This window comes from Corapipo altera, unplaced genomic scaffold (assembly GCF_003945725.1).
Source record: "Corapipo altera isolate COAL_440 unplaced genomic scaffold, ASM394572v1 1, whole genome shotgun sequence".
Classification (NCBI taxonomy): domain Eukaryota; kingdom Metazoa; phylum Chordata; class Aves; order Passeriformes; family Pipridae; genus Corapipo; species Corapipo altera.
In genome coordinates, this window is record NW_020884873.1 from 4,938,224 (window position 1) to 4,964,314 (window position 26,091).

The following is a 26,091-nucleotide window of genomic DNA, read 5'->3' on the forward strand; positions in this document are numbered from 1 at the left end:
TTATGAGATATTGTCTTTCAGGAGAGGGATTGGAAATAGATGCCACTAATTATGGCAAGGCCTGTGTAATTTTGTGTGGAACACTAAGATGGTACTGAGAGAGTAATTGCCCTGAAAAAAGGACTGTTAGGAATAAAGTGAGAAACTACAAAGGATGAAGAAAGGAAACAAAAACTGTTTTGGAGGTTTTAAAATGTGTGAGGATAAAGTAAACGCTGCCAAAGCTCATGCTGGGTTAGACTTTGCAAAGGAAAGGAAAGCAAAGAGCTCTATTCCTTGAGCATGTAAGTAAAAGCAAGGCAAGGGAAACCAGTCCACAGTGAGGATGGAGCTGACATAAAATGCAGTTTAATGTATAGTCAATCAGATGGCCTTCCATTTCAGTTGGCATTGGACATGGGAGCAAAAGAGTCAGTGTGTACCAAGATTGGGAAAGACTAATCCAATGATGCAGGAAGAAAAGTTTAAATATTACCATACTGTAATGATTGAAAATAAAATTTGGTCAAATAGTCTTTGTCTCAGAAGAGTGGAAGAAGTGTACAGTGAAATTATGAGCTTTGTGGTAACAGTTTGTGAATAAATCAAGGTATCATGATGTACCTTACCTTCTTAATTCGGAGCAATACTGTGTGACCACTGGGTGACAGAAGTATGACCTGCAGGTAAAAAATTATACAGAAAACAAAACATCAAACAAAAAAGGTTAAAAGGTGATTTGATCAAGTACATGTAAGTTAATTTAAACAGTAGATAAAACACCTTCTTTGGAGCAATAACTAAAGACTGCTAGTTCTGCAAGTGAAGCCCTTTGTTTTCATGCAGGTAAGTGGTATAAAATGTGACATGGATTCAACAAAGGCTGTGCCAGTCTGGCTTGGCAGCTTTTATCAACAACATAACTGATTACCTCCAGGAGGGGAATGCAGTGCATTTGAAAAGTCTGGGCTTCAGTAAAGCACCTGAATGCTGACACATGGAAATAATTATTTAAACTGGATAAAATGTGGGAGCAGTACATGAAGTGTCAAGTGGCTAAGAAGCTGGCTTAAATGAGAGAGTAGAGGTTTATTGAAAAAGAAAATAATGGGGTTGGATGTCACCTACAGATTGTGGAGTTTCACAAAAAGTAACCGGGGGACTGATCTTAGTGATAGTGTCACTAAGGTTTCTGTCCCAAAAAGAAAAAGGAAAAAATCTGCTGAAGTTTCAAACCCCCCACCAATGCAGAGGAGGATGGGTATGTCATTCACTAAGAGCTGCAAAATGTTGCCACCTGTGATGTTGAACAGAAACGTAATAGCAGAAAGTACCAGGTCATGCACTGAGAAAGTGGTGAGAATTTTGGCTACCAACAAAGTTCTTATCAGCTGAAAGCAAAGGAGAAATATCTGAACATCAGTCAGTAAGTAAAAGCCACCAGTATTATGTGGCATATAAATAGGCAGGTGTGTTCTCAGCATGTACCAGATGAGAGATTTCTGGCAGGGTTGTGTGTTACGCTGATAAGGCCTCATCTGGAAAGCTGTACTCAGTTCTAATCACACAGGTTCTGGAAAGATTAATCCAAACTGGGACAGGTGCAGAGACCTAGGGGATGATCAGCGCGCTGAAGAGCTTATCTTGTGAGAGGGTGGCTTGGCTTGTTTAGCAAAGCAAAACAAAAGCATGGAAATGTTGGGCTCTGTAAATAGTATAAGCTGGGTAAGGGTAAACGGTGGCATGTTATTCGAGCTAAAATATTAGAATATACTTCATTGAGTGCCACAGTGAGTGAAGCTCCTGTATTATTTTCTCCAACTGCCTAGGTCACATATCCTTGCAATTTTCTGGGATTTATGGGATTTTTGCTTGCAAAGATCTCCCCAGGATTTTTCCCTGTGATTCATTTAATCACAAATTCTGATTAAAAAGCAACTTAATTCAAGTCTATAAAAAGCCTTAAAACATACTCCAACTGGGCCTTTTTCATTCCTTCCCTCATCTTTAAGTAGTAACAATATTGTCTTTCTCCCTAACTCTGTAGACTTGACTGGTAACAATTTTAACACACAGCAGGATTGCCCCATAGCATTCCTACTGTGTCTCAGAAAATACATCTAGTCTGTGCCCAGGCTTTCCCTGGTACTTGTTACATAGACTTCATTGCATCTCTAGTTTTTGCAGCTAAAATGGCCCTGTTTCCTCTCTCAACTAGGACATTTAACATTTTTTTTAGCATCTATTAGCCTAAACCACTTAAGATTCCCTTTAGCAGTCTGGCTTCCCAGCAGGTTGTGCCAGTAGTGGCGAACAGGATAATGACATAAGGTATTCTCTCGCTTTATTTACCTCCCTCTGCCTCGTGCCCCTTTTCTCACAATTGCTCGGTTTTCTTAAAGAATTACGGTTCTGACTGTTGCATTTATTGTTTATTCACTGGCTTATCCTTAGGTTCTAATGTGAATGGGCTGGAGGAGCCCAGCCTCGCCAAGCGGCTGCGGGGCACTCCGGAGCGGATTGAGCTGGAGAACTACCGGCTGTCGCTGCAGCGGGAAGAAGAACTGGAAGAGGTTCCCGAAGAGACACTGGCAGAGCATAACCTGAGCAGCGTGTTGGACAAAGGAACAGAAGAGGATGTGCCCAGCAGGTTAGCACACATTGCCCATGAGCTTTTTTTTATACTGGCTTTTGCCTGCTTTTCACTTAGCTTTCCTTAACATGTTATTTACCAGGTTGCCCTTTCCAAAGTTATTAAAGAAGTTCTGCGTGTGTACACAGATATTTTTATCTTGCACTTTCTGTTCTAAATAGCTTATGACCATTCTTAGAAGATACCTATGGGACTGTAATGCCATGAAATTAAGTCCTAAGTTGGAACAGATTTTTTAATTTTTATTATTTTAATTGTCATGTAAATGAATTTTTCTTAGTAAACAGAACACAAATTCAAGTAGGAGGGGATTCCAAAGTTAATTTCTCTTCTTAATGTTTTACATTACGATTCAAAACTACTTTTGATTTCAAGATTCAGCCTTGACACACATGCAGTCATGATGGAATGCTGGTGCAATGCCTGAGAGATATTAATTGGAAGCAATAGTTATGGCTGTTGAAAAATATGTTGTACATTCATGAATTTCTCCTTATCTGCAAAATGCTTTGTAAGAACACCAGGATCCATGTACGTGCAGGTAGAGCTACAGGAAGCAGTTGTTGCAAGAATCGTTGAGAGAAAATCCTTGAAGAGATGTTTGTGAACTTTTTAGTGAATCACACGCTTTTGCAGTCTTGATTTCTTAACAGGGTTTCAAATCATCTACTTGTCTTTATAGCAATAGCAACCCTTACCTTTCCAGCTCTGAGTCTGTCCAGTAGTCTTGAAATAAACTCAGAAAATGCTGTTATTGGTTTCCTAAGACTTAGATCCTATGAACATATTCTATGTATGCATTACCTACAGATACAGAGCTGTATGAAAAATTAAATAATCTTGGACTATTTGTGGGAGATGCAAACTGTATTTTCTTCACTTGTCCTTCCTTTAGTTCCCTGCTCAGGTCTAGGAATTTAATCAACTGTGACAATATAAGCATTAATGATAGTAGGGATTTTTAGTCCTTTGTTTCTAGCTCTAAAACAAAATTTACTAGTATGGAGCTATTCACTATTGTTATTCTTTGTCTTGATTTCAGTAAATCAGGACACAATAGACCTGCTCAATAAATGGCAGAAGACTTACAAAGGAGAAGAGTTAGTTTAAAAAAAAAAAGGAGTTTTTGGCATTTTGGCATGAAGTTGTTAGTTATCTCCAAGTGATGTTTCGTGGGATTATGGAGACTGAGGGCAGTGTACTATTAGGTTAGCAAGCTGGATTTTGTCTCTTTGGGTGTTACATTTAGTTCCCTTTGTCCTACATTCATCCCCATAACCTGTATTAAAATGATATTTCTGTCTATAATAGACTATATTGTATAATTTTGGATGTGAAAAGCAGTGTTTAGTGGGCAACTCACACTCTGTCATAGAGAGAAAAGAGAAAATACATCAAATTCCCTGTCCGTATGACCTGGAAAAATTTATGTTCCAAATCTAAATATGGCAAGCAGTTTATGAGAGCATTGACAAGGCTGAGTGGGCCAAACATAAGAGAGAGAATTTTCTAGGCAAAGTAACTCTTGGGTATCCTCTGTTCAGCCGTATCCACTCCATGATATGTCACAGAAAGAAGGCAAAAAAAGGGGGAAAAGCCTGACTACTTTTTCAGCAACAAAAGAAAAAAAGTTGTGACTCTTGCAACAAGCCAACCAATCCCTGATTTGATCATCTTCACTGTCATGGTGCAGCACCACAGGGTTAGGAGCAGGCGGAGGGGATGGGGAACTCTTTGTCCTCTCTGTGTCTTATGGAGCAGGGGGCTGGGCCTCAGGGTTCACTGAGGTGTGAGATCTAAGTCAGGCAGAGACCTCACATTTTGGTTGCACAGCTTCCTGTCACACACACACACTTGGGAGCATCCACACTGGAGAGAAAGTTTACAGGAAACAGTACTCAGAGTATATTTTTTCAAAAGAGAGTTGATCTTGTTTAGGCTTCCACAAGAAAAAAGATCAATTAAGCAATTACACCCTGACTGCACAGGTATGAGGTGTGGGAAACCCTTTATATGCCTTATTCATTGCCTTTAAATTGCAGTAACTCCCAGCATGTCATCTGCAGTTTTGGTATCACACTCTGTGGCCTTTCAAAGTGGTGTCGTAGGAAAGCTTGTGCCATGTGGGTCTGCATGGCAAGGAAAGAAGTTCATTTCCACAGGTTGGGTTTTCAGTTAGTCTCCTCAGCACTAAATCTGTCTACATACACCTTTCTAATGAGATATTCAGCTGCTTATACAAATTCCATAAAGCAACCTACCTTGGTCTTTGCTTTATAGAAAAAAGAAAAAGTTCAGCTGTTGAATTAATTCCTACGGCACAGGGTTGCCATGCTGAAAGGAATGCCCACTGTAGCAGGCCATCTCACTGCTGTCTTTCAACTTCTCATTTCTCAGTATTCAAAGGTCAAACAAAAACCAAGTTATAAACAAAAACCAAAGAAGGTAAAGTGAGCTATGTGATAAGGAATGTATGTCGTCAATATTCCATGCGATAAGCCGCTGGTTGAAGAGCAGCAGCTCGTCCCGTTCAGCAGTCATGGCAACAATTTGAGCAGCAGTAAACCTTATTGACAGCACATGAAAACTCCAGCATGCAGCACCTGTCAGGTTTATTTCCATACCAAAGGCTGGGAAGGTTAATCAGGGAGGAGGGGAACATCACTTTTTATCTCTGTGACAATATCTGCATAAAGCCTTCGGAATATGCTTTGGTCTCCTGGAATATGCAGAGAGTCCATGGCTTGCACCAGTGTTTGTATTTCACATGTGAAAATCAGGCAGCATGTTAAAAATAAGTGTTCAGTTCGTGCTGTGAAAAAATGGGTTGTAACTTGAGCAAAATAGTGCTATATGGATGCAGAACAGTGAGGAGAATTTAAGAGCCTCTGGACAGAAGTGTGTGACAGTCAGAGCATGAATTAAGTGTTTTCCTTATTAGGTTTGTTATCAAAAATAGGCTTTCAGACAAGTGGATTATGTAAATATGATATTACCACTGCACAAGTTATATTTTATAGACTTACATGAGGTGTGAGCTTCATTATTATCAACTTGTTGGTTTTCTCTTTCATTATCTGTATGGGAATGGGCTCTACCAAAGGCTGTTAACCAGTGATAATGGGCATAAGGAAGCAGAAATACTGTTCTCAGTTTATTTACCCAAACTTTTAACTATTCACAGTTTTCTCCTTCAATCAGATGAACTGGGCCTTCTAAGATTTATAGGGGAAGCATCCGACTTTTGCTCTAATAAATGCAGTTCTGTTATGACAATGATCTCTTAAGGAAAAGCAAAGGTAGAGCACCTTTTCACCCTGCATATGAGGTCTCTGAGTGTGCTGTAATTCTCATTCATTTTCCAGTGACAAGCACAACCACCTTTCTTCCCAATTCCTCTAGGTAGTCCAACATGTAAGAGTGAGCCAGATTAAATGTCTTTGTATAAGTGGTTACATTTCTTGCCCCTGCAGCTTCTGTTGTGGAACTGTTAGAATTAAACAGAAATGGCTTCTAAAAGGCAGTAATGTTTTACTGCTTTGTATAGTTTAGACTTTGCTGTGAGAATAATAAGCTCATTATTGTAATTATCTTTGCACTGCTTCCTGCAGTTTCTTGCCACTATGTACACTGTGTACTTAATTGGATACATATTTCTGTCTGTGATGTAGAAGAGTGAGTAATTTTGTATTTTTTTCCTCCGGCTCCCCTTGGTTCACATACTGTATCCTTTGTCCTGATAGCTGTGTTGTGTGTTCTTTCTACTCCCAAAGCCTTCTCTGGTTCACAGCATCAAGTGCCAAAATCATCTTGGTTATCACAGCTGGCAGTAGCTGCCATATCAAAAGATGTGACCTTCTATATTCTGATACTGCTAAGAATTCTTGCACTGGTTTATCCAAAGCAATGTGATATGAAGTAGTTTCTTTTTGCTGTGTTTAGTTGTTGTTAACTGTAACAATAAATGCTGCACAAATATTTGAACTTGGCTTCACCGGCACTTTGCTGCTGCTTCACACTCTTTGAAAGAAGCAGAACAAGGACCATACTGCAGTCCACACGTGATGCTGTCACTAAAATGCCTATGAAAAGTTGAAAGCAGAAAATTAGTGTTATGTTTTGGGCTGGTGGGTATTGAAACAATTTGTCAGTGATCTGAGACTGATCAAGGAAACATTAACTGCGTAATCTTTAATATTATTATTTAATATTACCTATATAATCCTTATTTTTTTTCCTAAAACCTTACAGTAGTTCGGAGTCTGAGATGGAGGAGGAAGATGAGGAGGAAGATGATGAACTACTGCTGCCTCAGCAACCCCCTTCGGACTTGGGTGGTGTGCCGTGGAAAGAAGCCGTGCGTATCCACGCCCTCCTGAAGGGAAAGAGTGAAGAAGAGATTGAGGCTGAGGAGAATCACGAGATTGAGGACAAAGATGATTATGATGAGGAGGAATACGAAGAGGAAGAAGATGAGGAGTCGAGCGAAGGTTAGATTGGTTTGTCCTTTCTTTCTGCTAGACAGCAGGGAAAACTGGGTTGAGTATTGGCCATGCAGAATGAGAAAGATTTGCCTGGAAAACTTCTCTTCTTCTTTCACATCTTTGTTGCTCTGATTTTTTAAGGGAGTTATTGTCAAGGAAAGCTTTGGGTGGATCATTGTGGATACAGAAGGACTTTGCCCACAGGGCAGTTAGAGCACTAGTACCAACACAATATGCTTCCCATGCACCATGCCAACATGTGCAATTCACAGCTTTGTGCTGCTGTATTGGTTTATTGTTGGGTTTTATTATTATTTGGAATTGGATTTGAATGTGCCCTTTGTTCTTTGGCAACAAGAACGGGAAGCATTGTGGTTGCAGTGCCTCCCTGAGGGGTAGTGCCCTGTCACTGTAGTCAGGGCATTCCAGAAGAAACTGCTTGTAGCTCTCCTTTGTTAAAAGATGGCCTTGAGAAATCAGGGAGTTCAGGTGCTTCCCATTTTAGCTCTGAGAGACTTCTGTGGGAAATCTTAGGGAAAGACTCTTTCCCCTGTGTTTGTGTCAATCATCAAAATGCAAAGTTTGTGCTAAGAATAGACATGTTTCCAGTGTTTCACCACCATGCCAAATTTCTCGCTGATCTTGTCTTTGTCTTTATACTCACATTTCCATTTTGTGGAGACTAGTAGACTCCAAAGAGCTTTTTCGTAAAGGTCTTTGGCTGCCTACTGCAAGCAGAGGTCCAGTTTTTTGAGCCTTAGTGGCAGCGTTGTTGATGAGCTCAGCAGGCTACTTGGCTACTTCTTCAACGTAGGAGCTGTATCTCCATGACTGAAGTCTGTGGAAATCAGGACTTCTTTTTAAGTCTGGTAACATGCATGTTGTGTGTTTAGTCTGCTGAGCCGTGGTGTTCTTGGACGGATGTTGTTCCATTCGAGCAGTTTTGCTGTCAGACACTGAATACAGCGGGACTACGGGGAGTTGCTGGATTTCCAGACAGTCTCTCTTTCTGATTCTGTCCTCTCTCTTTCTCTCTTTCCCTCTCTCCATCGCTTGTGTGTGTACACGCGTGTCTGGTGTTATATGTGGATGTGTGGTTCCCTCTGCTGTAGAGGGGGAGTATAACCCTTGGGAGAGAGAGCTGCAGCAAGGCCTCTGGCTTCAACATCTCTCAGATGAAGAGGACTCGGGTACATATAAAGGTACCCGTACACACCATCTCCACTTCCATTTCCCCAAAGGAGCGGGGAATGTTTTAAAGAGCAGGTCCCACATGAGAAGTTTCTGTGTTTTATTTAATTACCAGCTCCCTCAAAACTGATTTGGGAGCTGTTGTCATCTTTGTCTCCTCATCCAAGTGCCATAAATCAGCTCTGTCTTTGCCACTGGATTTAGTAAAATGATAAAGCTGACAAGTACCTCAGGATATCTAGAAAGCTTGGACAATTTGCTACTGTAATTTGTATGAACAGTGACCTCCACATATTTAGGAGTTTGAAATTTGTTCCATACACACAGACTACTTGCACCTGTGCAATATGTCAGACATATGGGATGCATCAGAAGTGTGTCAGCAAACTTGCTTTTTTTGTTGTCCTTTGTTGAGTGTGTGTCTGTGGGGAGAGTCTGGGGGGCAATTAATTAAGCTGCAGCGATCCCTCAAGATTTTTTGAACAGTTGGTCATAAAATTAATCTGACATTCAAATCTAACTGGTTGTGTTCTCTTGCAGTTTATTTTTATGTTTTGGTTTGGGTTTTTTTGTAAGCACTTGGTCCTAATAGCTTGTTAATACTTATTTCCTCAGTGTGGTTCCTTAGAGCCAGAATACATAAGAGGAAAATCCAAGTGCTTTCCTGCATGTAAGAGGGCATATGCAGTTGTCAAACTGCATATTTTGCAGCTTATGGTTTTAATAACTGTAGCTTGGCTTCTGACTTTTTTTTTTTTAAGGGGAAAAAAAATTGAAGAAGTATTAACATTTTTTCCTCATTTAACTTTTCTGGTGGTGGGAATGAGAAGTATTAGTAAGATGGCTGAAGGGCATATCTGAAGAAGTTCCTCCCATTTGAGTTGTTAGTGTGCTCTCAACCTGGCTCTTAAGGAGTTGATTTGCAGGTGGCTCCTCATTCCATTAAAGTGAAAACATTGAGATTGCCCACAGCTTATAAAGTGCTGATAGGTACTACAGTGGAAATGGAGGGAAATGTTACTGTTCCAAATCTAAGTGCAATTACTGTTCAGCTTCCTGCACAGCTCAGCAGGCAGTCCTGAGGGAAGGCTGTGCCAGGTGTTTGAAATTCTCAAGCACTTAGACCTTAAGGAAGTGTTAGATTTGTCTCTTAGCCAAGCAGCAGTCTTTCATGGCTGGCTGTGCTGCTCCTTATTTACTGGAGAAGGTGAGAGGGACCAATATTCTAACCAGGACAGGCTCAGGCCTCTGTCCAGAGGCTTGTGGAGAAATTATAGGTGTGTATGTTACAGTAGTCTAAATCCCAGAGAAATCCACTTTAAAACATGCAGATCATGTGGGACCTGCTCTTTCCAAGCCTTGCTGAGGGACTATATACTTCTCAGCCATTGCTGGCAAATCTAAACCTTTTAACACAGAATTTTGTGCGGCGATGCAAGTGCTAACTCTACTCATCCTGGGGCCTGCATGCGAGTGCTTTGGTATGGAGTGAGAAAAGCCCAGGTTCCTGTCCCTGCAGGATGTCCAGTGGCTCTGGTAGCCCATGTGGTTGTGCTAATTGATACAAAAACTCTCTAATGAGGCGACAGAGACATAAAACTGCTAAATACTTGGCTAAATTGTGAATCCCGCTCTGCATTTGAGTTTGTGCCTCTGAAGCCTTTTCCTCTTAATAACCATCTGATGATTGTCCTTCCTGCAGTTCCTTCTGCCTGTTTCTCCTGCAGTTTTAATGCCAAATCTCACACATAATCATTCCTAAAATGCAAGACCCAAACAGTTTGTCATATCTGGGAAAAACATGGCCAGGAGAGAGGAACTTCGTTAAAATGAGACAGCAGGAAATAACGAGTGCAAGCTCTAAATGCTGCTAACATGTCCTGTTTCCTTCAAACACTACTGCACCATGTGAAAGTCTAACTGCTTTTGAGGCTCTAACCTGCTGAAGCAGTTTTTTGCCCTACTCAGTGGTAATCCAGCTGTTGTGAAAAACGACGTCCTACTTTATAAAGTAAGTGGGCATTTTCCTTTCAGTTTGAGACGTTTGCTTTTCAAGACCACTCCTGCAAAAGGTGAACAGGTGAACACTTGTCCCCTGTAGAATCAGTTATTGTTTTATGGATAAATAAAACCTGAGTTACAGTCCCAGAGCAGATAACAACGGAGACAGGGTCTATGAATTTAATACCTCAGAATAGGTGCTCCCAAAGGTGGGTGTTCTGCAGCAGTTAAACAAGTTTCTTATCAATTGCTTTAGGTGCCCATTGTTCCATAAGTAGCTGAGCTTTGTGTAGGCAGGTATTCCCTTCTGGGGAGGTGGGAGTGGCTGTTAAGTCACAATCAAAATGCTTTTATTCTTCAGGAAAAGAAAATCTCCCCTTTGAACAAGTCAGTACAAAAGAGCAGGAGTAAACAAAGTAGTGTTTTAAGTGCTAAAGTAGGCGTGTGCCCCTGTGTGCATATGCATATGCACATGCACACATGTGAAACTCTGAGATTCATCATGTAATTTAATTCACAAAGAAGTGTCTACCCAGCCCAGAAAGGAGTGCTTAACCCAATAATAGGGAATGAAAAACCTTTTGTCTTGGTGCATCAAACTACAATGCAGATTGTCCCTTGCCTTTAACAGCAAGACATGGTTTGCAATAATCATAATGAATAGGCTGAAGGAGCTGGAAATTTCTGCTAAATTGGTGTTTACATACCACATACTGTTGGACACCCAGAGAATGTCTTTCATTTCAGCAAAGCTTTTTGCAATAGAGATAATCTATAATTATTTTCTTTATAGCATTCCTCTGCCTTTGGAATGGCATTATTCAGCTTTGATGGGAAGTATGAGGAGCGCTGTATTGGTGTATGCGTGCACACACAATGCCGAGCTTTTTCTGTCTGTCTTGCAAACTGATCTGAGCCAATAATATTTTCTTTTCTTATTTCCTTTCCTATATTGTGTTACCTTTCCTTTCCACTGCTCTCCCATCTTTTCCTCCCTGTCCTTCATACACCCTTCCTACAACCTGGTATACCATGCCCTCCTCCTGCTAGCTGGAAACCTTAGGCTGCAGCAGATTGTAAATCCGGTTGATCCTCTGGAGATCCTGGCAGATGTGCACTGGACACACATCCGTGAAAAAGAGGAGGAGGAAAAAATGGTCTCAGCCTCAAAGTCCTCCACCTCCAGAGGTAATATCCCCCTAAGCCCCACACCGTCAATTCTTGGATCACAGTTGCAGCTTTTTTACTCTGTTGGTTCTGTGCCCTTTGAGAGCAGTGACTTCAGCAGGGGCAGCAGTGATTGAAAGGAACTACTTTCAAATTACACTGAAATTACGCTTGGTTAAACACTTTGCTCTTCAAGCCGGTGTCTGTTTAAAATTACTACTTTCTCATCTCTGTGTTGTGACTTCTAACCCATTTGTCTGCCTGCTTCGACTCCATAGCATTTTTCTTCACCACACACACATGATTTGGTGGTGCTGGAAATCTGCCCTCCGTAACCGACTTTAGGGATGCTAAAGAGAAGTTGTCATGTGCTTTTTGGGGCAGTGAGGACTCTACACCTCTCTAGGGAAAGCTGAAGGGCTGTGTTGTGTAGCTACTCCAGCAAAGATTGAACAGGATCAGCTTCTGTATTGAGCATATTTCTCTACTGCTGGTTTTCAAAGAGTGTAACTGCATCTGGTATTAATAGGGAAGGATGGGGGTCAAAGGGCTTGCAAATCTGATGAGTGAGAGTTTTGACTGCCTGTGTTTAAGGTTTGGCAGTATATCTATTTTTTTTAATGTGAGGTGTGACCTTTGCATGTTGTCAGTTACTTAAAGGAAAACTTTGGAGGGGGAAAATGCTGGTAAGTCCAGATCTCATGTGAGCGCCTTCCAGCAGTCTCTGCTGACCTTGTTCTAAACTGTATTACAGTGTTTCTTAAGGTAAGTATGTCATAGGTGCTTTACCTACGGATTTAATAAAAGTTCACCATGCAGTTGATGAGCAGTGCTCTGCTCCCAGCCTGCAACCACTGTGACAGAACTGTAGAGGGAGTAAGTATGCTGTGGGTTGTCTTTTACAGCAAATGTGAAATTAAGTTAAAAAGCCTGGGGCTTTACCTCATGTTTCCTGATCATCTTCTATTCCAAATAATTATCTTTTCCTCCCAGTTCTAGACGTTTGGTGTGGGGTGTTTTTAATCCTGGTCTAGGATGATACACAGTTCCAGATCAGTTTGGCTACACTTACAACTGCAGTTTGTAGAATGCACTGGGACTTTCTGGTGTGAAATCTGTGCCCTACAAATAAGAAGTGGGTGTTTTGTTCCCACACTGCAACCACAGTGTTCAACTGTCTGTAGCATTCCATATTGTTAGAGTAGTTGTTTAATGTTTAAAAAATATGAAGTAAAAAATGTTAACACAGTTTCTCAAGCTTACAGCAATTCAGGTTACCTGCACTTCTGCTTCAGAGTGAGTGTCACTCTGGTTTCCCAGTTTTTATTTTCATTTGTGTTTTGTAATTCCTACTTTTCTTTATTGTACTGGTACAGTTGCCAGCAACAGGTGATCCTTCCAGAATTGATTTTGTGTTTTTTCTAAATTCCTTTGGGAATTGGGGCAGGATTTTAATTTCCTTCCCCTAAAACCCAGTCAAACTGGGACAATCCTGATTGATTGATTAGCTGCTTCAATTTCTTTGTTACGTAGTACATGTGTGTACAGGTGTATCAGCAGTTCGGGGTTTTAAAGGGCTTTTGCCAGTATGTATTTGTGGACATGCTGTAAGTTTTCAGCCTGAGTTCAACAGGCAAATTGTTCCTGGCTGAGCTCTGTTCTGTGATATGAGGTGTTTGGAGAGCCCATCAGTAGCAGCAGCAGTGATGAGGTCTGCTGTGAAAGCCTGGGATAATGTGACAGTTCATAGAAACCCCTCTCATTCTGCTTTGGGAGCTTTTCTTCATCTGCTGGCATGGACACCTGGGCAGCGCAGGTTCTGGGACCCCTGGTATGACCACCCCTCTCTTGTTGCTCAGATCCCTCCTCTCCTCATTTCATTTCTCTGCAGAGTTTCAAGTGGAGCACAGTAGCAGCAACCTGCTGGTCAGATGCAGTGTTTCTCTCACTGTGCCATCCGTATTTCTTTCTAACATTACAGATCCTAAGGGAAGATTAGGCCCCTGACATTTGTGTGTTGCCTAAATTTAATTCTCGAGCCTGGATTCGCTTGTTTAAAATTTCATAGATTTTATTCCTGTACGTGCTACTGAAAAATTTCCCTTTGTCACTCTTCTCTTTTAGACACTGACTGATGGTCTAATTTTGATTTCTTACGATTTATTGTTTTTTAAATTCAGCGTCCGACCTTCCCTCCGTACGCCATGAGGCGGTACAGGCGTGGCTGGAGACGGTCCCTGGAGGTAGTTTGGTGATGTTCTATGTATTCCAATGCACAATAACCCTGCCCGTCTCTTCTCCATGCCTTCAGCAGCTGAGCTGGTACTTTAACCCTGGAACTTACCGCCCTGTCGCTACTGCATGAGTGGAGTGGAGGGCGGGAGGAAGGGGGAGTGTGCATGCACGCCTTGCTCAGGCAGACCCCTCTCGCATGAGCTCCACACCCGTTGTAACCCTTCTGAGGGCAGGTTATCTTGGGTGCAATAATGCAGAAGGAGCACTTCTGTTTGCTTTGTCAGCTGAAGATGGGAACAGTTATTCTTCCCCAAGCCCATAGAATAGAAGAACGTGGGGCTTTCTTGCAGGTGAAAGATTAAGTGGTAGAGAGTGCTTGGAGCAATGGCAGTTCTCTGTAGCAACTGCAAACTGTAGTTATCTGGTGAAGGAAATAAGAAAGAATAATAAGATTGAAACTGGGATCTTCAGGAATAGGGATTGTGTTTCCTTTGGCCTGGGATTTCACATTATTCAGGAAAGCCTTGGGAATGTTAAAGGGTGGTAAAGCTCACCTGCTTTTTTATATGTGGTCCTCTAAGCTCCGTTACAAAACCAGTGAGCGTGAAGATTCTGGGATGCCAGTAGGGGGGTACATTTGTGTAAAGCTGTGAAGATATCTCTCATTCAGTGGAGTAGTTTGTGCTGGGTAGTTGGTGTACAGCTGAGTTGCTTTGGCACATCAGAATAGCTAGCTTGCCTTTAAAACTTTGCTTCTGCTGCTGCTTTGGCAAGCCAGCAGTGTTTACAAGATGTCTGCACACGAAGCAGTCTGCTCACAGCTGCCAGCTAATACAAACCAAGTGCTGATCCCAGTTTCTGGCTGCTGTAGTGTGTAGCTTCTGAGTTACTGTGTGACAGCTTTTGGCCTCTTGCTCCTTACCCTAACTACATATATGTATATGCACAGTATATGTATAATATAACCAGCCACCTGCAAGCTCTCCATGTCCCTCAAAGTGGGATCCACCCTTGCACCAAGTCGCTACTTATCAATGCATCTGTAATCTTCCATTGAGTTTTGTGTACCAACATGTATAAAACCTGATTTTCTCCTCTCTCTCCAATACAACCTGTGTGTGTCATGTCAGTTCATGGTTTCTGGATCTGAAGACCTACAATACGTAGTGGATTCAGATATTCTTAACATCAGTTATGTTTTTTGCAAGGTTTGATTAAGATAACTCACATTTGCTGCTACCATAAAACCATCCCATGACATTATCATTTCCAAAATAACATAAGCTACTGCATACCTAAGCAACAATCAGACTGGAACATGTTTTAGTTTAGTTCAGTAGATTTGTAAGTGCCCCTGTGGGAAGTCCAGCCTTTGCCATATGATTTAGTTTCCTATGCTCGACATCAGTATGGGTCTGCATTTTATAATCCTCTGACATAAGGGAATAGGCCAGTACGTTATCACACTTGAGTGAAAATGCCTTTCCACAGTAGCTGACGGGAAATAAAATAGCACATATGTTTATCTTTGTTAATAATACTATAGAACACGGAAAAAGGGAAATTCTCAGGTTGAAGGAAGAAGACAAATCACCCACTGAAGGCTGTGTTTTGAAATAAGCAAAAACCTATATTAGAGAAAGAGGAGAGGCTGCAAGACCTCAATTTTAGGGAGGGTTAGTTTGTTTTCAAGATTGTCTTAATTAGCACTGCTGTCATACAAATGGTCCCAAGAGCCACATCATCACTGGTAAACAAAGAGGACCGGGGCCTACACCCTGCCTCAGGAGGAACCTGGCACACCGTGGTTCTCTCCTGCATGGCTTAACTTTTTTGCCATCCAGGATCAGGGGGCTGTGTTCAGACTGCCTGTGAAAACAACCTGGGCCCTTCCCAGGGAACTGACTGCTGGGAGTTGTGCCTGGAGCCCTCCTCAGGGTGACAGTGTGACACTGTGTGCTTTCAGGTCTAGAGACCTGCACCACTTAGTTTACTGGTGTAGGTGCAACCGTTGTTATAGAACCATATCCTGTGTGTATAATTAGCAGATGTGCATGGTAACACATGCTGACTGTGTACACATTTGCAAGAGGATGTACAACAGAGTTAAATGTTGTTGAACATGAATTGATAATAACTCACTTCACACTTTTAAAACTGCAGTTGACCAATGCTACTGTAGAAAAAAAAACAAACTGGAAGTGCTCACTTTTCTTTTAATATTTTAATTATGTTTTATGAAAATGTTCAAAAAAAAAAAAAAAGCAAATCATCCATAGCACTAGATATGGGATAATGTGTCATAAGGTTTAAGGGGTTATTTTAAAAAGTATCATTTAATAATGAAATTTAGACCCCAGACTTTGGTCTTGTCTCTCCCCCTATAATTAAATCCCATCACGAGTAGTAATGTCAGATATCATAATTTTCAGAGTTGCCAATTCAAGAATCTTTTCTTTATTTTGGCCCAGCAAATCAAATTATGATCTGTAAAGGAAAAAAAGTTTTGAATATGTAATTTTAAATGTTTAAAAGTATCTCAATTAATAATCTGTAACAGAAAATAAGTTTTTTATATATCATTTTAATTACTTTAAACTATCTCATTTGTACCCTACGTACTTGTACAGCATATGAATTTTCTTAGACCTTATTACCAAAGACTGCAGTAGCTACACAGAGTTGAACAGTTTCCAAATGTACTAATGGTCAATCCCAAAGCTAGACTCTGTCTCTGACTTACTCCCTCAAAACCTGTTTCGATTTCAAGATGAACAGTCATGGTACATGGTGAGATTTCAGTTTTGACTTAATGCACAGATTCTATCAAGTGGTGGTGACTGTTCTGGTGTGGTAAAGGGAAAAAACAATCTTCCTGGAAGAACAGTAAACTTTATCCTGGTTTGATGTCCTCCCAGTCCCCTTCTTGTTTAATTTTTCACAAGACCTGTTGCTCAGAAAAGCCTTGGCTGCTTTCACTGCAAATGCCTTGGAAACTCCCCAGGGGCAGGCGTTCCTTGATTAGTTGGAGTCTGGAAGTGTCATTCCACCATAGACAGATGTCCTTCCAGGTGACACATTTTGGGATTCCTTGTTTTGGCAGTAATTAATAAACATCTCGACTATAAACTGTTGGTACAGTTCAATGTAGAACCTTTTCACTGTCTAGTGTTTGTCTTCTTTTCTTTTTTTCTCATTATTTGAATATATTCTAGCTCCGTGTGAGGATAATGATGTGGAGGATGAGCTGGGCACAGAGCCTGCAGACACAGAAGGGCAGGCAGGTGAAGAGGGAGACACGGGTGCAGAGCTGGATGATGGTAGGGTACCGTGTGCAGCCTTTAAACCTGTTGTGTGAACACAGTTATACTGGCAGAAATGACTTTGTGTGAAGCTACTTAAACATGGTATTATTTTTAGTGGTGTGGGAGTTTGTTTTGAATAGTCAAGAGGGAACCAGGAGTGAGTGACAAGAAGAAAGACGAGAACCTCAGTGCCATGGATTTTATAATGAATTTCTCGTGTCTTCTCACCATAACTAGAGTGTCTTGTGTCCATATTCTGTGCTGATACTGATGAATAACAGAAATAGAAGTAAATTTGGGAAAGTTCTATAATATTATGCCAGAATCCTTCCCTTGCTGTTGTAAAATTAACTGCATATGCCAGAAAACATCAAAAAAATTCCAGAAAACAGATAAGGAGGACTTCAGTTACTGATTTAGCTATTTGTACTAACAGTCCAATCATTAACTGCTTACATTGACTGCCTAAATGACTAATTATCACACCAGAAAAGGAGTGAAACATTTTAGGGGTTCAGGTTGTGAAAGTGATTAGCACCTTGTGAATAAAAAGAAAGTATTGTGTCCTGATGGATTTGTATTCGAACTCTCTTGTTGGTTTTTTTTTTTCCCCTGCCCCACCCACGACCAGATGACATCGCATCTGATGCAGAAGCGGAGTTTCGCTTACGCCGGGGTGGTGTAGAACAGGCAGAACTAAAACTCTCTGAAGACGAAGAAGATGAAGAAGAAGAAGCAGAAGGTGCTTCTTCCAGTGTGGCAGAAGGTAGTTGCTTTCTCTTCAGTGTTTCAGTGATTTTGATTGCATTTGAGATAGTCTCTACATTTATGGGATTTGAGAGAAGAGAGTCTCTCGGATTTGAACCATCTTGCTCCTCTCAATGGCAAGGCATGTGCTTGCATTGACATTTTGAGATGAATGTTCTGAATCCATTAATTACAGCTTCCTAAATGTGAGAACCCCTCTAACTGCTTTTTCTTGTAAAAGTTTTTACATTAAAAAGCTTGTACCATTTTGACTATTTAAAAGTTTTTGTCTGTGTTCCAGATGTCCAATCTAGAATTTGTAACAAGCTGAGAAATTTGTCTGTACTTGCTGTGTGTAACATAAAAAAAAATTAGAATATTAATGATCTCTTGTGTTTTTGGAACATTTTTGCTTTCCCTAGATCCATGCAAACCATCCATCCCTATCCAGGCATCTAGTGACAGTGTTCTTCCTCTGTCTCCAGCTGCTAGTCCCAAAGCAAAACAAGCAGAGGTAAGAAAGGGAATCTTTGACTTTTTTCACTTACCACCTGTAGTTCAATAAAACAGTTTGTTGGATAAACTAATGAGGGCTGACAGCAGTGGGCTTTTCTGCGTTTCCTGTCTCTAAAATTTACATTGATCTTGAAATCTGACTTTATACTCAAAATATAAAGTACTATCTTTTTTACTTATCTTTGGAGTGTAGTGGCTCTGTCACAAAAGTTCCCATCACAAAGCTCAAAAAGAATTATCCTGGATATTTTAATTTCAGTGCCCAGTTAACAAGAGGTATACATGATGAATGAGGGGAGCCATAACTAACGTGTTTCCTATTTATCCTGGTCTGGCTGTCTTTTATGTACCAAAAGCAGATTTAAAATTATAGTAGCAACCAAAGCAGTACTTCTCTATTCCAGAATTCAGCCTAGCTCAGCTTAAGGAATTGAGGCATGGCTCATGTTGTACTTCATGTTGTCAGCCCTGGGAGGCAGCTTGCAAGTGTCCTGGGGTGTTTGTAGCTGCTGGTGTCTAAGAGCTGAAAGTATATGACCCTTAAAATGTTCAATTCAAATTTTTCCCTTCCAAGTGCCTGTTTTTAAGGAATTATTAAAAGATGATACCTCATCCTAGAGAGTTTTGGTATACTTTTACCATGGACAGATTAAGGGCTAAGTCTGGTTTGCTGACAGCACTGACTTTCTGCTAAATTAAGTTTGTTTTTTTGAGGACCATCTAATGGTTCTGTTAGACATGGTTAGTGTTTTTATAAGTACAATGCCTGAATGCAGTTCTCAAGACCTGTGTGTTTAATAGAGAGGTTTGTACTCCAGTGGTCACATGTCTGCATTCAAAAGAAAGCTGGAGCAAAAGGTGCCATTGGAAAGAATAACACCAGGTCTCAGTCAGAGGAGTCCCCTGCCAAAGGGTTAAATTGTAAAAGAACAAACTGTGCTCTCGAGTAATATGGATGTAGGAGGTGAAAACCAAAATTTCTCAGACTATTAAGGGGCAAGTGAACTGCAGCCTAATTTATTGTGCTCTCGAGTAATATGGATGTAGGAGGTGAAAACCAAAATTTCTCAGACTATTAAGGGGCAAGTGAACTGCAGCCTAATTTATTGTCAAAAGAGAAAGTGTCCCTTGCTTTAAGAAAGCATGGCAGCAGACACTAGTCAGCAGAAAAGTGCTGTACAGATGAGACCTGGAGAGACTTACTTCAAATCTGTCTGAGATAAGGGACCACCACAATACACAGAGCTGGAGATTCGAAGGGAGAGATAATATTAATATTTTCCTCTTTCATTTTTTGTAGGATGTACGAGATCCCCTGGCTGAAGTACGCCGTGCAATAAAATCCCCAGAGGCACGCTTTTTTCCTGAGCCTTTCGTTCTTGAGGAAGGACCAAAGGATGAAATTCCCAAAGAAAGGAGAGTTAAGAGCCCTTTGGTGCCACTATCTCCAGTGTTATCCCAGCCAGTTGCATCACCAGAAGCCATTGCACCTACGTCACTAGCAGAGTCTCAGCCAGCAGCACCAACATTGGCTTCATCCCCAAAATCTGCTCAAATGCCTATCTGTTCCCAGCCTTTGCCTTCTGCTGAAACATCCATTCCATCCCCAGTGGAGCCTCCAGTATGTTTCCAACCTGTCCCAGCCTTAACGTCTACTCCTTTAGCCAAACTGGTCCTTAGGGGCCAGGATGGTGAGATGGAAAAACTGGGGAGCCCTACTACTGCAGAAGAAGCCCTGAAACGGAGTAGCCTTGTGGAAGAGTTCTGGATGAAGAGTGCTGAAATCCGGAGGAGCTTAGGGCTCACCCCAGTAGAGAGAAACAAACGCCCAGAGACAAACTTCACTGTGTCTGCTCTTGAGACAACTCCTCTGAAGGGTTTTAATAGCAAGAATATTTCAGGGGATGAGAGGATCCATCCTGTGAAACCCCAGCCTGCCCCAAGAAGACAGGGACTGTCCAAGTTAGAAAACGAGCAGATTTCTCTGCTCACTCCAAAGTCTCCATCAGAAAAAGAGCTAAAGATTTCCGGTGAAGTACGGGGAGATGTATCCAGCAGTTCTGGACTTGGCCTTCAGGAGAGCTCATCCAACATGAGAACTATGGCGAGCCAGAGCTTCAACACCTCTGACTCTACCATGCTCACTCCCCCATCGAGTCCACCTCCACCACCTCCTCAGGATGAAGAACCAGCCACTTTGCGCAGAAAGAGATACCAGGCACTCTGGCAGAACGAGGTTGAAGCCAGGTCACCTCCAACACCAGCGTCCACACCTCCTGTTCTCCGACACCAGGAGCCAGCCCCTGCTGCCAAGGAGACGACCCCGGCCAAGAGAGAAGACGTGCGCAAGTCTTTTGCAGAAAGTGTGGACGAGATTCCATTTGCTGATGATGTAGAGGACACATATGATGACAGGACAGAGGACTCAAGCCTTCACGAGAAGTTCTTCACCCCTCCTACCAGTAGGCCAAGGCCAGAGAAACCACTTGTTTTGCCCTTGGTCAAAGAAAACGGTGGTCCACCCTCAGTGGAAGGAGGGGTTAATCAAAAGAAGAGACTGTTCCCTGAGATTTCTGTGGAGGCCAAGGAGCTTGCTGAAGAAAGAATGAGAGCCAGAGAGAAGTCTGTCAAGAGCCAGGCACTACGTGATGCCATGGCTAAGCAACTGTGCAAGATGAAAGATATGGAGATGGCTGCAGCTGCTGCTACTGCGGCCACAAGAGCACGAAAGGCATCTTCTATGCCCTTGAAGACCAAAGAATTGTTTTATGAGTCTCCAAAGCATTTGGCCTTGAAATTAGCAGAGGGATCCACACGAAAGCATAATTCTGCTAGTGAGAAGTTCTCCACTCCTCCTGCTGATATGGCTGGACCTGAAGGGTCTGTCAGCTCTTCAGAAGGCTCCAGTGGGAAGAGTAAGAAAAGAAGTTCTCTTTTCTCCCCTCGTAAGAACAAAAAGGAGAAGAAATCCAAGAATGATAGCAGGCTTTCCGACAAATCTAGTGGTGGGACAGAGGAAGCAACAAAACCCAGGTCGTTATGGAAGTCTGTTTTCTCTGGGTATAAGAAAGACAAGAAGAAAAAGACCGATGACAAATCCTGCCCGAGTACTCCTTCAAGTAGTGCCACTGTGGATTCTGGCAAGCGCAAAGCATCTCCATTGATTACAGCTGCAGGTATAACAGATATGTGCCTCTGCACCATGTAGTTTTCCTACTCCTTGGTATCCTTGAAAGTAGGTTTGGCTTGCTTTGTCATTCAGCCACTGTGCTGATAATGCTGCTCCCCCGTGTCAGATGGGCAGATCAGGGTAAGTGCTGGGGACTAGACTTGTATGTTTACATATTGACAGAATTAGTTGATGTCCACTGGAAAAAATGGATCCTTAACTAAAAGTTTCAGTCTCAACGTGGACAAAGCAAATCTGTTTTCTGCCTTAGACAGATTTGGGAAATAAGCACTATTAGTTGGTATTTGTGACATTTCTTCCCTATTTTAATTCTGATCCTCATCTTTTCTTGGGTGGTCTGTCCTCTCTCTCTCTCTCTCTTTTTCTACCTGGCTCCATGGAAGCTGAAGACTGTGGAGATGCAGTTGTTCCTGTTGGATCTATGAAGTAGGGATTTTGCAGCCTCATGTAAATCTGTCACATGCCCACCAGTTGCAGGCAGAGATGTTTAATGGCAATGTGGGATACAGTAAATAAGTTAGCCATAAATGTGATTGAAAGCATTTCTCTGGCCTTGGACAAAGAGTCAAAATAGTGCCGACTGCTGTCATCCAAGTACTGTATCTATCCTAAGAGCATTAATACAGTACAAAGGGAGAGTCATGATCATTATTTCTAACAATATTTGAGGAAAGTGATGCTCTTCTAGGTCAAAGCTCAGAGATACCGATCATTTTGTGGAGCAGTGCTGCTCTGGTCACTGAATCCCAGGTGAAGCAACTGAGACTGACATGAAAGGACTAAGTATTTTTGATGCTCAGTCAAACAACTTAAAACTGACTTCTGGAATGTTTACAGAAAGAATAGTTACCTCTCCTTTAACTTCCCTTTTTATTCCTGGCTTCTCAGATTTACAGCTCCGTCAACACCTGAGTTTCTCAGAGGACTCTGACCTGTCCAGTGATGATGTTCTGGAGCGCTCCTCCCAGAAATCCAAACGAGAGGTAGGTAGATGGGAAATGCATCTCATGTCCTGCATATCATAGACTCAGAGAATCACATCAGAAACTTGGATGATTAATGTTGTTGTTTTTACTGTTTCTCCCAGACTTTTCCTGTAAGCTGGCTGACTGTTCTACCTAAAATAAGTTGGTTTCACTTGGTTTCACAGTTGAAAGCTACTCTCCCGTGTTACCATATGAAGAATCCATTGTCTCACTGTGGCATTACTTTATAATGAATATTACAGTCAGAAGAGTGAATTTTGTCCCTGTTGTGAACATCTCCACAATCTAGAGAAAACAGATTTACTGTCAGAAGAGTAAATTTCACTGGCTGTAATAGTACTGCAAAAACATAACAATGAGATAGTTCTCACTTTTTCTGAGAGTCTGATTTTAGGATAGTGGCCCAGAGGACCCAGAGCAGGATGCAGTACTCAAACTGGGGTCTTGTGAGGGCAGAGTAGAGGGTCAGAATCGCCTCTGTCAACCTGCTTGTCACAGCTCTCTTTAAGCAGCCCAGGATACCGTTGGCTTTCTGGGCCACAGGTGCACATTGCTGGGTCATGTTGTGACCAGCACCCCCAAGTCCTCCTCAGGGCTGCTCTCAATCCATTCTCAGCCCACCACAGAGGGCCACCACATTGGTCAGGCACAATTTGCCATTAGTGAAGCAACAGTCCTCAATCACCTTCTTATTTCCCATGTGCCTTAGCAGAGTTTCCAGGAGGATCTGCTCTGTGATCTTGCTGGGCACTGAGAGGTGACTGACTGGGCTGTAGTACCCCAGGTGTTCCTTTTTCCATTTTAAAAATGGGGATTATGTTTCCCTTTTTCCAGTCAGTGGGAACTTCACCAGACTGCCACAGCTTCTCAAATATGATGGATAGTGGCTTAGGCTCTTCCTCTGCCAGGTCCCTCAGAACCCTTGGTCCCAAGGACTGGTGTACCTTCAGATTCCTTAGATGATCTCAAACCTGACCTTCTCCTGCCTCGGGCAATTTTTCATTCTCCCAATCCATGCCTTTCCCTTCTGTAACTGGGATGGTGCGACTGGAGCACTTGCTGGTGAAGATCAAGGCAAAAAAGCTATTGATTACTTCAACCGTTTCCATATCTTGGATAACCAGATCTTCAGTTTCCTTCCAGAGAGGGCCCATGTTTTCCCTTTTATCCCTGATGTACCTGTAGAAGCTTTCCTATTGCCCTTGATGTCCCTTGCCAGATTTAATTCTGTCAGGGCCTTAGCTCTCCTAACCTGATCCCTGGCTGCTTGGAGAATTTCTCTATATTCCTCCCAGGCTACCTTTCCTTGCTTCCACCCTCTGTAGGCTTCCTTTTTGTTTGTAGAATTTGTCCAGAAGCTCCTTGTTCATCCATGCAGACCTCCCAGCATTTTTGCTTGACTTCCTCTTTGTTAGGATACATTGCTCCTGAGCTTGGAGGAGGTGATATTAACCTCCTTGAATATTAACCACTTTTCTGGGGCCCCTTCCTCCCTCCAGGGCTTTATCCCATGGCACTCTACCAAGCATATCCCTGAAGAAACCTAAGTCTGCTCTCCTGAAGTCCAGGGTAGTGAGCTTTCTGTGCACCCTTCTCACTGGCTTAAGGATCTAGTATAAGGATTTAGTTTATTTGCACATACTTATGTGTGGAAAATAAATGAGGAGAGCAAAGTTCCGAAGTTAGTTGCTTTTAAACTATTTAATTCAATTTTAAAATGGCACTATTAATGCAAAAACAAGGGAAAAATTTAAGGAACTGCTTGATCACAGTAATGAAGAGCCCTTCTTTCATTCCCGAGAGCCTCTAAGCTCCGCTAGACAGAATTGACAAGGTTTGGAGGAATAAGTAGAGATTTTATTGACCCCATCAAACACTAAGGCTCTTCTGGTACTGAAGAATGAAAGCTGTGTCCCCACAGTCCCTCCCTGGTGCTGCCTGGTACACATGTTAAAAAAGCTCATGAAGAAGAGAGCATCTGGGAGGGTAATGTCACAGACACAGTGCTCTGTGCCTTCCTGTCTCAAACCTGTCCTCCAGTGTGCACAAATCAGTCTCAGATGCCAGGCTCTAGTTGATACTTGACTCAGATGGCAAAGGTGTGGAAATACTGCAAATTGAAGTGTCATATGAAATGCTTCTTGTGTGTACGTATAGTAAAATGAAATAGAATAACTAATGAATTTAAAGCTGGTGGAAGGAATTGATGAACTAAATAGGAATTTTCTGTATTTACTTATCTCTCTTTTAATCTTTTTCCCTAGTTGGTCTAGATCTCTTCTGAGAGGAAGATTATTTTGTTTTTATTTTATTCCCTTTTTTCTCTCCCCCTTCCATTCCTCCTTGCATGCCCTCAAGGCGTTTCATGAGAAATTCTGCATTTTCCCAGAGATGCAGAAGAACGAGGTACCTGGGGCCAGCAGAGGACAGATACCCAATACCTGGGGTTCAGATAAGAGTTACGGAGTCACTGCTCTGTCTTGTGAACTCCTTCAGAAGGAACCAAGGCTGCAGTAAGGTCCATCCTTGTTTTCAGACTTCGATGTGCCTTAAAATGGTCACTTTTTTTTTCTATGCCGAGCTACTTAGATTTCGAATGACTTTTGCAGAAAAAAATATCACTGAGCACTGGAGAGGATGATAAGTGACAGTGGCAGATGCCTGGATTCCTAATACCAAAATTGTCTTGCAAGCTCTGCCAAGGGTATGGTGGTGGTACCTCCTTCTCTCTTATTTGCTGTTGCTGAAGTTACGTTAGGAATTTGTTTGCTCAGCATCTGCCTGTTTTCTGAAGAACAGTTTTGAGAATACATTTATCTAGGGGGTACAGATCTGAGAACTCCCCTTCCCTGGTTTCATTGCATCCTATCCAAGGATTTAGAACATATGTGCAAACACTGGAATGCCTTGCTGTCAAAAGAAATGTAACCAGACTTCGAGACTGACAAAGCTGGGTTGGTACTGATTTGGGGAAAGGGGTGATATTTTTTAAGTCACAAACTGCATGCTACTTATTATGGGTAAGAACTGACTTTACTGTGTGTACTACATAACTTTTATGTGAACCCCCTCCTCTGAACTGAAATTCTGTTTGTGCTGCTTTTTTGATAACTGTAGTGACCTTTGCTTCCCAGACAGCCTGCTCTGTTTAGCCTGTTCTTTGTGATCAGCAGTGAATTAATTCAGTGTTGTTTAATGTAGTGGCTTTCAAGAGAAGCATCTTGCAAAGAATTCCTAATGTAAATGCCCTCTGGGTCTCGTGTTTGTAGGTGTGTGTCACTGTGTGTGTGTTTGTCATTGTTCCCGTACAGTTGTGGTGTTGTGGTCAGACGTGTATTTTACTGCCACAGGTAGCTTGCGTTTTACTGGAGTTTGCAAACGTGCTGGTGTTGTTCTCTGGCTTTTCATTTGTGACTGGTTTTAGTTAATTCAATGTGAAAGTGCAAAATGCTGCCTGTTCACCCCGACTGGCACAATGCCTTCTGTACTTCATGGCATGAAGGGAAAGTCACCTCTCTACTAAATGCTAAGAACTTTACTTGCCTTATATTTGGGTACAGGGTAGTGTCCTTGGGTAGAGAAAGTAGTGATTTCCCCTTCCTTTTCCCCTTCCTTTTCCCCTTCCTTTTCCCCTTCC

The 26,091-nt window shown here is 41.9% G+C and overlaps 1 protein-coding gene across 5 annotated transcripts in view; it reads left to right on the forward strand.

The window, feature by feature from the left end:
- Positions 1 to 26,091, forward strand: part of MICAL3 (microtubule associated monooxygenase, calponin and LIM domain containing 3) — a 168,180-nt gene that overhangs the window by 115,881 nt on the left and 26,208 nt on the right. For 3 of the 5 annotated variants that reach the window (XM_027665712.1, XM_027665685.1, XM_027665694.1), the window contains 10 exons: positions 2,434 to 2,629; positions 6,884 to 7,122; positions 8,229 to 8,318; positions 11,359 to 11,496; positions 13,656 to 13,718; positions 16,926 to 17,030; positions 17,647 to 17,781; positions 18,185 to 18,276; positions 19,579 to 21,454; positions 22,357 to 22,451. In XM_027665712.1, the coding sequence (XP_027521513.1) occupies positions 2,434 to 2,629; positions 6,884 to 7,122; positions 8,229 to 8,318; positions 11,359 to 11,496; positions 13,656 to 13,718; positions 16,926 to 17,030; positions 17,647 to 17,781; positions 18,185 to 18,276; positions 19,579 to 21,454; positions 22,357 to 22,451 (3,029 nt within the window). The remainder of the gene's footprint in view (positions 1 to 2,433; positions 2,630 to 6,883; positions 7,123 to 8,228; positions 8,319 to 11,358; positions 11,497 to 13,655; positions 13,719 to 16,925; positions 17,031 to 17,646; positions 17,782 to 18,184; positions 18,277 to 19,578; positions 21,455 to 22,356; positions 22,452 to 26,091) is intronic. The other 2 variants (XM_027665702.1, XM_027665721.1) reach the window with 1 other exon arrangement.